General features: G+C 46.8%; 1 protein-coding gene across 7 annotated transcripts in view; it reads right to left on the bottom strand.

The window, feature by feature from the left end:
• Window positions 1-14,387, bottom strand: part of CACNA1B (calcium voltage-gated channel subunit alpha1 B) — a 298,282-nt gene that overhangs the window by 38,350 nt on the left and 245,545 nt on the right. For all 7 annotated transcript variants that reach the window (XR_008580034.1, XM_054848973.1, XM_054848970.1 and 4 more), the window contains 4 exons: window positions 6,667-6,783; window positions 3,615-3,680; window positions 3,038-3,129; window positions 1,055-1,205 (listed from right to left, as the gene is read on the bottom strand). Coding sequence is in view for 6 of the 7 variants with exons in the window: in XM_054848973.1 (XP_054704948.1) it covers window positions 1,055-1,205; window positions 3,038-3,129; window positions 3,615-3,680; window positions 6,667-6,783 (426 nt within the window). In the remaining variant the exon portion in view is untranslated. The remainder of the gene's footprint in view (window positions 1-1,054; window positions 1,206-3,037; window positions 3,130-3,614; window positions 3,681-6,666; window positions 6,784-14,387) is intronic.

The following is a 14,387-nucleotide window of genomic DNA, read 5'->3' as shown; positions in this document are numbered from 1 at the left end:
AGGGATTTGTACAAGGAAAAAAATTTGCTTTACAATACAGAGTGCTGAAGGAATCAGTAAATGGAGCATTAACTTTGTATAAGCTTTCAGGGCTCCATGTTTTTTAATATATGCAGAAGAAATAAACCACGGGATGTCAAAGGGGCAATGGCAGTTGGACAAAGGATCTCAGTAGAGGGCATTGAAGTTGGTCTATCTATAGCCAGCAAACTGCCACGTGTACCTCTTTTTCCTGGTTAAAGGTCTCTGATGGTAGCAGGGATTAGCTGCACAAAGCATCAAATCTTACATTTTAAAGCAAACTGCACGTAGGCTTGATCCGTTGCTTTTTGGTACATTTCAGAGCCGCGACTTTCATCTCATCCTGCTTGAAGTTTAATTGGCTCCCTGTCCCTGGTTTTCCGTTCCTCTGTCCCAGTGATGCAGGAAAGTGAACCAAGCCCCAAGAGCAGAGAGCTTTTTATGCGTGCAGGTGCTCAGAAAGACACTGGCACCTATTAAAGCTTAGACCCAGCCCCGTATGATGGCCAACGGCACGAATCAAGTACAACAGTTCTGCGTGCTTTCATGTCTAAATCTTTCCTGGCACCATTGCAGAAGAAAATGATCATTGCATTTATTTGACAAAAAAACCTCTCCAACAAAACCAACCCAAAACTCAAGGCATCAAATAAGTGTGATGCTCCCAGCTGCCTGCTGCAAGCACTTCTGAACCAATGTTATCTTGGCCATTCTCACCCTGCCCTCCCCAATCCCCTGCTTCAAAGGGCCATGTTACAAATCAAGACAAAACAGATTAATGCTTAATTCCAAATATTAGACCCCCTGAGGGAAGAAAGATAAAAACCTTCCCTCTAAACTAATGACTAAATAATCTCTTTGGGGATTAAAGGGATTTTATCACCAGGATGATAAATGGTTTTTAGTGCAGCTGCCTTGTAATGTTGTATAAATCATAATCGGGAAGAAGGAGGAAGCAAGGGGGTGGGGAGGGAAGGGCTAGGGGGGAACCACACCGTCACCTCCACTTTGGGAGAGATCGGGACCCACTTACCAGGAAGGAGCACAGGAAGATGAACGACACGAAGTAGAAGTACGCGAAGTCGCTGCCACATTCGTTTTTGGTGAGGCCAGAGAGTGGGTCGCAGGCTCTGTTGCTGAGGCACGACAGCATGATCTCGTGCCAGGCTTCCCCCGTGGCACTCCTGCAGACGGGGAGGGCAGAGGGTGAGCTCATCCGGCCCCCTCCCAGGGGGGCATCCACCTCACATTACCACTGTGCCCAATTAACTCATTTAATTAGAAGGAAGGTTGTCTTCAGGTGGAGACTATATTTACATTAGGAATCTGAACAGCTGACATGGAAAAGAAAGGAGGAGGAACATCTCCCTCTGTCACAGGGGGGTAAAGGGAACCGAGCAGGCTCAGGTAGGCCAGGCCTCATTGGTTTTACAGAGAGTAAAGCCAGACTGATTTAAACATGTCAAGTGCAAAGGGCAAATGTAAGTAAAACAGAGTTGAGATTGTTTCCTCTTGAAGCAGCTAGCATTTCTGTCACAGCGCTGGCTGCATACACAATGGAGATGATGGGAAACGAAGCCAGGCTTTTTGACTTGAACCTCTTATTTCCTTTATCAAGCAGATATAGAAATACCAGGATGGGCTGGTTGGGGGGTACCATTTTCATGACAGTCTCCTGGGTTTTCTTAATCATTTCCCTCCTCCCCCTGTAACTTCTACTTCTACTGTAGGAAGAAGAAGGGCCAAAAGGAAAAACTTTGGAGTCCCAGAGGGTCTGTCCTCAAAATAAACCACCCTCTGCAACGTGCACGCATGGATCAGAAGCCGGGGGATCCCCATGTTTGCTTAGTCTGACTTCCTACATAACCTCAGATTTTCACCTGTGATTTCTACTCTGAGGTGCTTTTAGGGGCATCCCTCCGCAGTGCCATGAACAGCCCATCCTGTTCCAGGCTTGTTCGCAGCCATGCAAATTTGTACACAGAGCTGACTCACAAGCTTTCCTCCTGATCTTTCAGAAAACTTGATGCTTACTGTAAACTGAAATAGCTTCCAGGCTACTCAGAATGATAATTCCCTTGTGCAGAAACCCGCTGCCCCATTGCAGTCCTGCTGCCTCTGCCCTCTCTGTCCCACTGCAGCTGCTGCATGGGGCCGGAAAGGGACCAAAAGGTCTGGACACGAGACTGAATAATTATCCAGTTTTATTAAAATTCAGAGTTTTGAGTCGAGTGATTATCCTGAGCTAGAGAGGGCTAATTTAATTTCCAGCTGGCTTCACAGAAACTATGCAAACCAAATCCCAGGCAAGATATCCAGTTGCAAGCACTGCGTAATCTGCAGCACCCAGCCTCGGCGCGGCCGTCAGGTGCTCGCGGGCCAGAGCAGTCATTAACTGCTGTGTCTCCACACCACACATCCAGATAAGTGAAACCTTCCCCAAGCTGCCCCAATTTGGAGCAAGGCCTGCACTTCGTTTTGGCTGGCTCTGAAAATGAAAATCTGTCATTTCATTGATTTTTTTTTTTCTTTCATTTGAAAATGCTTTGTTTCCAGGCAGAATGAACGCAGATGGAAACACTTTCCCTCTCACGCAGAGGTGGCATTGACATATGAAATGTTAGCTTGTTGGCAATACAAAAATGACCGACTAAAGGAATTCTCACTTTAAAAAAAGAGTAAAAAATAATAGTAAGCTTCACAACAGGAACCACATCGATCAGTTAAACCAGGAGGTTTCTGTCTTATATTAAGCTTCTGCCTGAGTTGACGTGGGGTGTCACAGCGCTGGGTGTCACTTTGTGGAGATGCTGGGGTGTTGAATCAGATCTCTCATGTTCGGAGATGTGCCAGGCCAACTTTTAATGCCGAGCAGGAGGAAGCAGGAATGGATGTTTTACTCCAAATACCTCCCTTAGAGGATGCCTAAGTCTCAGCAGCTAAACTGGCATATGGGAAAATAAGGATTTATTTATTGCTCACATGCAAGTCTTATGGTATTTTATACTCTACTTACCTGAACAAAAGCATCAGGGCTTGGAGGAAGGTACGGAAGTTATTGTGCCGATTAATGGAGGTTTCATCATCTAGTGCGATGTTTCCAAATACCTGCCACAGAAAACAGAAGCGATTCAGGCCAAAGGCATCCTCGCGTGGACATTGTCAGTAAAGGTAGATTGAGTGGACTTGGGAGAAAAGCAGGAAAATAATTTTTCCTGGTTCAAGGGATCTCAAAAACTAGAATAATTTCTGTGCTGAAGAGAGAGAGATAAGAATATGTTGTGGAAGATCAAATGGGGAAAAAAAATCAGTTTAATGTGCTGCTTCTTCGCCAGACCCTTTCCAAAACCACAGTTCAGCTCCAGCTCAGGCCAAGAAAACTGTCTCATTTCTTTTCAGAAAAACTTCTCATTTCTCCCTGCTCTCAGCCTCTTGACATCCCTTTTATGTGCTTCCAATTTAGCTGGCACTGGACTTTTGCCCCATCCTAAGTCAGGTGTTGCTCTTGCCGCACCGGCAATAACCCATTTGCACCCTGAACCAGCGGGACAAAACCAGGCTACTTATGCTCAGTATTAAAGCTAAAATTTTACCTGCATGCCAATAATGGCATAGATGAAGAAGAGCATTGCAATGAGGAGACACACATAAGGCAAGGCCTGTGGAAAAGGAGAAGGAGGTATTAATGCCAGCAAATGCATATGTCAGCCGGTAGCATTTAATTCCTAGGCAGCACTCTGTTTTGTAGCATTTGTCCTTCAGATGAAGGAGCTGGGAAGAGAATATGAACAATTCTGGCAGTCTTCAGAAAACGAACCCCTGGAGCCTGGTATTCATGGATCAGAAAACAGTCTGGGCTTTCCAAGGGCTCCCTGTACATCCTTGCAAGCAGATAAGCAGTAAGCAGGGAAAACACAATAAGAAGCTCCGCAGCAAGCACTGAAGGTACCGGCAGGCACTGGCACTTTCTATGCATAATTGCATGAACATTAATTTTTAATGACCTTGCTGCAAATTTAGTATGAGGAAAAAAAAAATATGTTCAAGAAACAAGTTCCTGCTCTGAAACGGGCACAGACTGCAATCCCAGAAGGACAAAAAGATTCTGTTTTAGCAAGAAATCAGCGAAGGCTACAATGTAATTATGTCACCCAAGCTGAGAGTAATAGCTACTTTCCGCTCAGGCTAAATGAATGGGTAATTAATGCCTCTTAATTAGTAATAGCTGAAAAAATGAGAAGTCTTGTGCTAGGGCTAGACTGCGTGACACTCAGGGCAGGAGAGGGGTTTTGCAGCCCCCGGGGAGCCCAGTAGGAAACACGGTGCAAAGGGCTGGCGTGGTTTCTGCTGGACACCCCTGCACAAGGGACACGGACCGAGCGCTCAGCGCTGGGGGCACAGACAGACATGCAGCTCCCCGTGCAGCCCAGGAACCATCCCGGCTCCGCTTCAGGGGCAGTGCTCTGCACACACACTTTGCAAAGGGTCGGGATTGTACTGAAAAGGGCCTTGGCTGAGCCCCTCTCCCACCATCCAGCCAAGACTACAGAGTCCGAGGACACTCTCCTGAGTGGGAACATCTTATTATACCTGCAGACCCCACATCTCAGCCTCTGGTAGAGGCATCTCCTGGCTGCAGGGTTCCTCACGAGTTACAAGGTGAGAGCAGGAGCAACACCACCTCCATCCACCCTCGAGGAAAACACGATCTAACAAATCTAAGGCGCTGCAGCCCCCCACTTCACAGTCCCTTTAGCTGCTTGATGGTTGAGTGAAAGCGTAACACAGAAGCTGGATGCAAGAGCACCAGCTGCCTGTCTGGTGTCTCCCAAACGGACGTACGGTGTAACAACACTCACTCCCAGCCCTGGCCATGGGATAACAGCATGGATGCCTGAAGCTCTTCTCCAGGTCACTTGGAGAAAGAAGCAATCGCTATGTTCCCATCTCCACCCTCCAAAAAGGTTTTGCCTCTATAGTCTAAAAGGTCTAATAGAAACTTCCCTCTCAACCAGCTCTGGCGCAGAGCAATAGCCACGCTCATGCTCTGCTGAAACCAGTTCTCCATCCCAGTTGTCTGGCAGCCGGCACGGGGCTGACCAGCACTCCCAGCCTGGGGTGGGCAGAGCCACCCAGCATCTGTCTCCAACTGCAGGACAGAAATGCCTTTCTTCTCTTAAGTCTCTTCCATTTTTGGAGAGAGCACACTCCTCCCCACAGTTTTATCACCTAAAATAACCTCTCTGCATCGTTTTGACTCAGACACCACGCTCTGCATCCCACCGCACCCTGCGTCGTTAAATACCAATTGCCGCCATAACGCCTTCCAGAAAGCGCCATGCAAAATACCCTGCCATGGCACTGACCTGCAGACAAGCTCCTCTGAGCTTGCGACAGCACCCAGGACATAAACCATCACCTGCAGACCTCAGAGCTCAGCCCAGACGGCGGCGAGACCCTGTGCAGAGCCAGAGGCATGGTCCCTGGGCTCACCATGTGCAGCGCAGCACCCCGCCAGCGAGTGGGAGATGAAGTTTGCTGGCTGCAGGCTAGTGAACAGACCCATCGTCAGCCACCCCCTGATCTCGGTGTGCTGTGCTTTCCCACATCACCTCTCTGCTTGCATTTCTCTGAGAGTCCTGCGAGATCTCCGGAGCCAGGGAGTGCGAGTGCTTTCTGGGCGAGGGTCCACGTGTGATGGGGACTGGGGGTCTGCACCCTGCAGCTGCGCAGTCAATAAATACTAGTGTGCTAGGGCTCAGTATTAGTGCTACAAAAGTCTGATTTCAGATTAATGATCTCCTCTCTGCACTGCAGAACGTGAGCATGCCCCATAACCAGAATTAAAACACAACAAGCTGTGGAAAAGGGCCGCAACCCAGCTGAGAGCTGTTAAAAAATAACCAGTTTGGGGGCACGTGGGCCCTTATTTAGATGTAGAAAACAGCTATCTCAAAGCTAAGTGCAAGTTAAGAACTAAGCTGCTGTAAGGCAGTTGTTTGATGGTCACTCGGTTCAGAAGTCCCCTGCGCCACAACGTACCAGCTGCCATGACACGCTGAGGCTTGCTGGGAGGGAAGGCAGGGGTAAAGGAAAGCGGGGAAAGCAACTCTCTCGACTTTAGAACAAAAAATCCACATGATAAAAACACAACCCTGTGTTATACAGGTTCACAGCTTATATTCCCAAAATACAATGGCTTGGGTTTCACTTCTATCAAAGTCTACCAAGAGTGAAACCCAGTGCAAGCAATTTAATCTGGCACTCGCTGCAGGCACATAGCAGGCATTAAGGTACTTATTAGTCAGACTACCGTTTCCCTATGCTAATAGCTGAGTCTTGAGATTTTGCCATAGGGATTTCATGGTAGCTTTGTGCACTTGCTGCGAGTCTGCATCGGTAGCCATCCAGCTTTCAGACTCCCAAAATGCTCAGCACCTGCAGTGTTTGGGGGATGTTCAGTGCAAATCAGTTAGCATTTCTGCAGAATTAATATTCCTCTAATTGCTTTGCAGAGGTGCAGAGAAGCTGTTCCCCTGGCAAGGGGAAGAAGCTCTTTGGTACTCAATGGATGGTGCTGCAGTTGGGCCAAGCGTTACCATCTCCCCACGTCTCTTCCCTGCCTCCCACCTGCCTAACACTCACCTTAAAAGACTGCACAAATGTCCAGAGCAAGATGCGGATAGTGTAACCCTGGCGAAGGAGCTTGATAAGTCTCGCTGCCCTGAAGAGCCGCAGGAAGCTGAGGTTGATGAAGTTGTCCTGCGGAAAGTAAAGGTTTTGTGTCCTTCAGAAATTAACGCGATTAGAAACCACAGCCCGCAAAAAAGAAATTAAAATTACCAGCTTCACGATCTAAGCAGCAAATCGGCCACCAGAAAACCTTCCAAAAGAAACATTCGTCAGTGCAGATCACTCCACATGCAGCAAGTATGAGAAAATCCCTCTCCACAAGAGCCCTCCCCTCTGCTACTGGGTCAATGATAGAAAAGGAAAAGGCCCTTTCACGCTGTCCATGGAGGTCTTGTTTTCTTTGAGTAAGGCAGATTTTTCTCCCCCTAAAGACTCAGGGAGAGGTATTGGTGCCACATTTTCATTTTGTAAAGAACGAGGTTGTTTTGAAGTCTTGGTCAGCTCGCTTTCTACAATGAATTGAACTTAAGCCAAGACAGTTGCAAGGGATTGTGTATATAGCCTCTACCGTAACAAAGAAAGGCATTGTCCAGTGAAGAATAAAACATCCTTGAAAGAATGAGGATGTTTTCTAACCTGGAGGTTTTAAATGTTTATACAACATGTGACTGGACAGGCTCATCAAGGAGAAATGGCACCAGCAAGACCGTTTGGAAGATGGATCAATGGCAGCAAATCAATTGGGGACGCTGAGCGTTCAACAGCAGGAGGGTGCCTTAGGAACCTGCTGGTTTTTTAATTATTATTAAATGTGCCTTCGCAGGTGGATCAAAGAACTGCTGGAGACAGATTCTGATTTCCATTTGTTTTGTGTGATTCTTCCCACCCCCCCCCCCCCCTTTTTTTTTTGTCCTTCAGGGAAAAGAGGTTTCTTGCCCCAATGAGCTAATCTAGAGAGGGTTCTTTCCAAAACAAAACATGCAAAAGCCAGATCCCTCTTGCCCTCCTATTTTAAGGAGATAAAAAATATCCCCCCTTTCCCTACTGATTCCAATTCACTTATTTGTGAATCTCTGTTCACAGCCACGTATTTGACTGAGTTAGCTAAAGAGAGAAAGCATCCCACTTTAAACTATCAAGCAGTAGAGTGGAAAATATAATCATAAGGAGCTCTTGTCGGTAAAGATGAGCAAAAACAGTCTTTCCCTTGTATTATCATTTTACCGGAAGACACCCAGTCATATTGAACTGACCCACGTTTCTTGCTCATTTGGCTACAGAGCTCATGCTGAATTTGGGGGGCTTGTTGGATCTATTAATTTATTTAAATGCCAGCTCAGTTTTGGGGCCATTAGCATCACATTCCACCAATCCCATCAAAGAGTTCAAGAAATCAGTCTCAGGCATGCACTCGGTTTCTCTCATGTTAAAAACGCAAGCAGCTCAGAGTTAGGCACAGACCGTATATCAGACTCAATCCTCAAATAAAGAGAAAAGAGAAAAGCACAGGTATGTTCAATGAAAGAGCAGACGACACTGAGCTCATTCAAGTCAGCAACAGAAATCAGCTCTGGCAGGCAAAACACAAGCGAGGATTCCCCTGGGTTGTTCAAGGTCAGTAAAACAGGCGCTAAAAATTCAACATTTGTGTCTCCATCAGCTTCTGGTTTATTTACCACATCGCTTACGTTCCCTTCACAAAATACTGAACCTACCTAGGTAGGTAAGGGCCATCTAAGGCCAGGGGGGCAGAGCAGGATAACCGGGTGCCATCCCTAATCCGGTCCTTCGGAAGCTGTTCCCCTGCGCTGGCAGCGGGGCCGGCCGATGCACCTCCACAGAGCAGTGGCAGGGGGGGTCAGCACAGGGCAGAGGTTTAACCCAGAGCCCATTTTAATCATGGAAAGTTTGGATCAGAGCTTATGTGTAATGTTCATGGCGCTGGGGCGTCAGGCCTGCAAGTCTGACGAGTTATTACCTCCAGAGCAACGCTCAAGCCAGATCTTTCCTGTGCGCAAGCCTAACGCTCCTCCAAGGAGCACGTGCACGGGCAGTGTCTGCAGGATCCATCTCTCCGCAACTGAACCTGCCTTACCTCCCTCTTCCCACGTTACTGCAGCTTAACAGCAAGAACATTGTTTTGCTCAGACTTTGCTATAATCTCATAATCGCAGCTGACGTGATGCTTAACGTCTGCTTTGGTCGAGGCTGACTGCAAGGGCACGCTTCGTACAGGCTGTCCCTGTGCTGCAGGAGGCTTTACACAGGACATTCTGTATACATGCAATATGAAACAGGGGCCCAAAACTCTGCAACTGTGTCTATACCCCCCTACTCCCTGCAACTTGGAGGGACATGCACTCCGTAACCTTTTATTTTTTTCCCCAGCCCCAAACCCTCCCTGTTTGACTCATGCACTGCCATTTTCTACAGCTCTGCGGGGAATCACTCGCAACCCAGGAAAATCCACCATCACCACCACTCACAGACCGTTCGAAGGACCGTTCTCTGCGCTGTTCGTAGGCGAGGCAAAATTGCACACGCTTGTGATGTATGGAAGGGCTCCGCGTGTGTAACCCTCGGCACACCGCGTAGAAAACCCGTCCTTCGACAACTCAACTGTCCAGGCAGGTATTAGAATTGCATGCAGTTAAAGGGGAAACTCCACATTGCAATATTTCTTGGCTATAACAGTCTTACACCAATTTTCCTCACACTTAGCCACCTCTGTAACGTGACACAGACATGATCAACTTCTGGGTTATCGAGGTCTGTCTTTCTGTGGTTTTGTTTGCATTTCTGTTGCACAGATGCTAAAGGCTGACTGGTGCTTCACAAGAGCCACCATAGCTTTATGATTTTATAATCCACCTGAGGATGAGCAAATTATGTCTGAAAAACATTTCCCCTGGCCTGCCACTATTTTCCTAAAAGAGGGGGTGCTGGTACCGATGGCACCCCGCCACCCGGCAGGCCCTGGGGGTCTGGGCACAGCCAGCCATCACCACCGCTTCCCACAACACTGAAGCTCAGCCGGGCAATGCATCCCTGGAGCAAACTGCAAAGCAGGAGGGAAACAGGGAGAAGAGACATCACGGATAAAGAACTGGCCTTGACTGCTGTCCTGCCATGGGCAGCCATTTACCCTTTGTTAGGGTGCTTTCCATACTAAAAAGCAGAAAAAGCATGAAGAATAGGGAATAGGGCATAGGGCCATTGCCCAGATCTGTTCCTCCAGCATCTTCAGCAGCAGAGTGGTTTCTTCCCCAGCACAGGAGCTGTGCCTGCCGTCCGCTGGGATGCAGAATGAGCTCCACCAGCTCAGTAGATTTAGTGCTTTGCATTTTTAAACTCTCAATGGGAATATGAGGTTTTTATGCCATGGCTGGACGTGCTCTGCAGGATTTAGCGAAGGAGGCTATGTTACACTGCCACAACGCAATAAACTCAGCAGAAGTTGGGCTGCTCATCTCTGCTTCTTCCTGCAGCCCAGCTGCAGAACACAACCGCCCCCCAGACTTGAAACTTCAGGCTTCTGTCCCAAAAATGAAGAGCTCACCCAAAGTTGCAAAGAGCTGTGGGAAGAGGAGTCTGACCAAGGCAAGAATGGGATCACTCAGGAAGCTTTGGCAGTTCGCTTCATCTGGCATCAACAAGAATTAATCCAGTCTGCTAAGGAACTACCATGGAGGAAATGGTTGTGTTCCCATTTAAATGTCCGTGGCATTGCCAGTTCTGAAGAAGAGCTACTGAGTCTTGCACAGCGTCTTGGCTTCCTCTGAAGCTTAGGGAAAACCCTTGCTGATTTGAAGAGGCTGAAGATTTTTGCCATACTTGTCTGTGTCGTGCGGAATCTGCCGTTACAGGCATGTCACATCATGTCCTTTCATCCTGAGCCAGGAACACTGGAAAATGATTTTATAAATGCGTGATGCTCAGATCTCTCCTTGTTCCCTACTACCTTTCAACTTTAGTGCTTCATTGTAGGCTCCCGTCATCTGCAGCGGAAGGAGGAAGGCAGCTCCAGAGGGCACCTTGGTGCTCCAAAGATCTAACTTGGATGCCTTGGATGCTGAGTGATGGAAGGAGCCTGGACCTGCACATACGACCACAGAGACAAACTGCAAGATGAGCATTTAAACCTTTAACCTGCAACATGGACGGCAACAAGGCCAAAATCCGGCCAAATGGAGATAACCTGATTTATCCAGTATATTTTCATATGCACAGCTGATACCAGAACACTTATCTCTGCTGCCTGGGCCAGGGGTGCTCCAAGGTGGGTTGTCTGAAGATGTCCTCACAGCTCCCGCACATCTGTAATGCTTCCAGCCACTGCCGCACACGCAGAGGATTCCCTTCTCAGATTGCACTATGCAAACTTTTAACTTATACATTGTCATTTTCTTCTTCGCTATTTCCTAGGAGAAAATTTCTCCCTGTAACCCTCCATGGAGCTTAGTTGCAGTCTGTCATGAAGATTCACTCTGATTTGTTTCTTAACAGCAACTGTGCAACAGAAAGTCCAGATGTTAACACAGATCTAAGAGCTGTTGTCAGGTGGCCAGGCAAGTATTTTTGATAAGCTTATGGTCTCATTTGTATTATTAACCATAGCCAAGACAACTAAGAGTGGAAATATATATATATTTTTTTTTTTTTAGATTGTATTTTTTTTATTCATCCTCCTTTGCTTAATTTATGATTTGCAAAGACAGAGGCCAGTATTTCCAAAGGCATCTTTGGAATCAGGCACTAAATTCCCAGTGGGATCTGGTTCCCAGTACTTTTCAGCCCTGTTCATAACATGGCTTATGCATTTTACTTGAGATGTTTGCTTTTGCATCCAGGGACTCTGTGTCCACTGTGGTGGCAAAATGCTTCTATATGCTGGTATCACAAAAAGTTTTCAAACTGAATAAAAATCACTCTTTCCTAGGATTTCTCTTTTGAGGGAAGCAAGTTTGTAAACGCCTCAGTAATTTTTTTTGCCTTACAATATAGTGTAAACCATGGGCTTAAAATATCTGTAAGGCAGGCCTCTTAAACGTACCGCTTCCCTGTGCGGAAAGCTCAACACACCTCATTGTAAAAAAAAAAAAACCCACCAAACTGATTTCCAAGAACTGAATTTGGTACCACCACTTACAAAACGAAGGGTTTTCCCAGCCAGCCAATCTTCTCTACTCCGGGTCATCCAGAAGCATCCTTCCCTCCTATTCTCATTCAATTTTCCACCAAAATAAAGCAAGTGTCAGTCTCCCCTTTATCATTGCCAGGTGTAACAAACAGCGGAGAACAGGCTATTGGTAACTGCATTTGCCTCACGTCACCAATTAGCCAAGGGGAAGAAGATGCAGAACAGAAGCCAGTTTTGAGGCACGCTGCAGTGAGGCTTTTTCACCAGTGCAATCGGAAATCTCATCAAAACGAATTAAATTAAAGAAAAACGAGAGAAAATAAAAGCAGAGAATTTAAATAATTGTTTAAATTCAATGAAACCAACCGTGTCCTATATGTGATGTTTTCATGGATGGATATTTGCAAGATTATTTACAAATTTATTTTTTTGAGCAGCAGGTGCACAACATACAGACGGAGACATGGTTTTCGCATTGTATGTTGATTGGATGGCGTGATTCAGCAGGTAGATAAGGAAAATAAAGAACAAAACAGGAAACAAAAGAGAAAATGAGTAATCAGGACAAGCAAAAAGGAAACTCTGAAAATTTCACTGGAAAAAAACTGTTGGGCTTTTGGGGGTGTTATTTTATGATAATTATATAAATAAAAAATGCTTCAAACCAAAACAGATTCTGAGATCCTAAAGGTAACACAGACGGTGCAGTAGTTATTTGCATTTCATTTTGTAATGCAAATTGGGAGACAATTCACAAACACTTCTCAGTATGTTTTTTATATTTCCAGGCATAGAAATAGATGTCAGTTTGCCATACACCCATTCGGCCTCCTGAGGCCAGCCGTGTCTGCAAGGACACCTTCTCCTTGATGCCACCTATTTTACTACTTTACTTCCATTATTGGGAGGGTAAAAAACTGACATACGTAGTTTTGCCTAAGGAAATAAAAAAAATATATATTCCACTGCATTCACAATGTAAATTACATATGACATGACTACAAAATCAAAATAAAGCAATTAATCAACACTTTTCTTTTCCTTTTATCTTTACTTTTCAGTGGGTTAAAAGTACCAGTGCAACAAGGCTGGTGGAAGCCTAGTCTCTCAAGATGAGACCGCCCAGGTGAGCAGGTTTATTTACCTTGGAGAACATGTATAGCTTGAAAACACAGGCATGGAGAAAAACGGTGCTCCTGCAACTATTTGTGAGCCTGATCTCCAAGTCATGCCCAGAAAGCATCCCCTCTCTGCAAGGAGCTGGAGGGCTCCAGGGGTGGCTGTTACGGGGACAGACGCTGACAGTCGAGTTCACATTGTGGCTGTGTGAAGGGGTAATATCAGGGCTGAATGCACGGGGAAGGACTAACGGGGCTGCCACCCAAACATCCCCACGGCTGCCCATCAGCCGAGGAGAGCCTGGAGCTGAGGAAAGCAAACGGAGAAGAGAGCATCCTCCGTTGGGGATGCAGCTCTGAGTTGTGATGAGTAAAGACCTGCTCTCCTCTTTGGTTATACTCAACTCCATAACGGTGCAGAGAGCTGCTGCACCCCCGGGCATGCACCGAGCCAGAAAGTTGAAGTGGGGTTAAGCATTTTGTGTGGAGGGGATGTTCATCCCGGTCCTTAGCTACTATTCTCTCCTGCCTGGAAAAGTAAAGGGCAGAAAATGACAGGGCAGAGGCAGCCGGATTAAAGACTCAAGGCCGTACACCTGATCTGTGCTCTGCAAACGAGGCACCCACCAGTCCCTCACCTTGGTCCCTGCTGTTTGCAAAAGGCATGCTTGCTATCACTGCATCAGGTTTGTCAGCCCTTTTCTAAATTTTTTAATTGGTGCTGAATTCCAGAAGTATTTGAGTGAGTTAGGTGCAATTCCAGTTGATCAAAATAGCAGGTTATGTATTAAAAAGATGGTTTAAAGTGTAACTCTTCCAGGTTATACATGCACCGTGCCACTGTCCAGGCAGCAAAACAGTCCTGGCGTTTCCCAGGCAGCCTTGGGACGCTTTGGGTTTCCTCTTACGCACTGTGGGTCAGAATAACACACGTTGCAACCTATTGCGGAGCCAACAAAACGGGACCAGAGCAGAGCGCTGGAGCCTTCTGCGTGTTTTCCACCCTACGTGCCATAGCCTGTCTGCAGGACTGGAAGGAGAAGGCGGCTTGGAGTGACAGTGGAGATCCTGCTACAAGACTACCTCCACCACATGCCACTGGATGAAGCAAATGAACTGCTCCGTGAAAGACATCCTGAAAGCCATTAACAATTCTGTTATAAATGTAATCTTTGGGGCACCATTGCAAATTCCCACTCGTGTCACTAAACATTGATTCTGAGATTTGTGCATCAATGTCACCTTTAAGCAAACTAAACTCCTAATGCCTTTTCAGGAGGCCGTGCACGATGCATTTGAACTCTCAGCCTGTGGTCCCTGTCCAAGGCCAAGAGGTGGATGTGAGCAGCTTAAGGAAGCGTACACCGGTGGCTACAAAAGCCCTTCGGTGCGCATGAACGTGCTGCTGCAGATGGGCGCGGGCTGGAGAGAGATCAGAGAGGAGCTGTATGACAGAATTTTTGAAACACAAGTCT

This window comes from Grus americana, chromosome 20, assembly GCF_028858705.1.
Source record: "Grus americana isolate bGruAme1 chromosome 20, bGruAme1.mat, whole genome shotgun sequence".
NCBI lineage: Eukaryota > Metazoa > Chordata > Aves > Gruiformes > Gruidae > Grus > Grus americana.
Note: the sequence above shows the minus strand (reverse complement) of the source record. Positions and strands in the feature narration are given on the sequence as shown.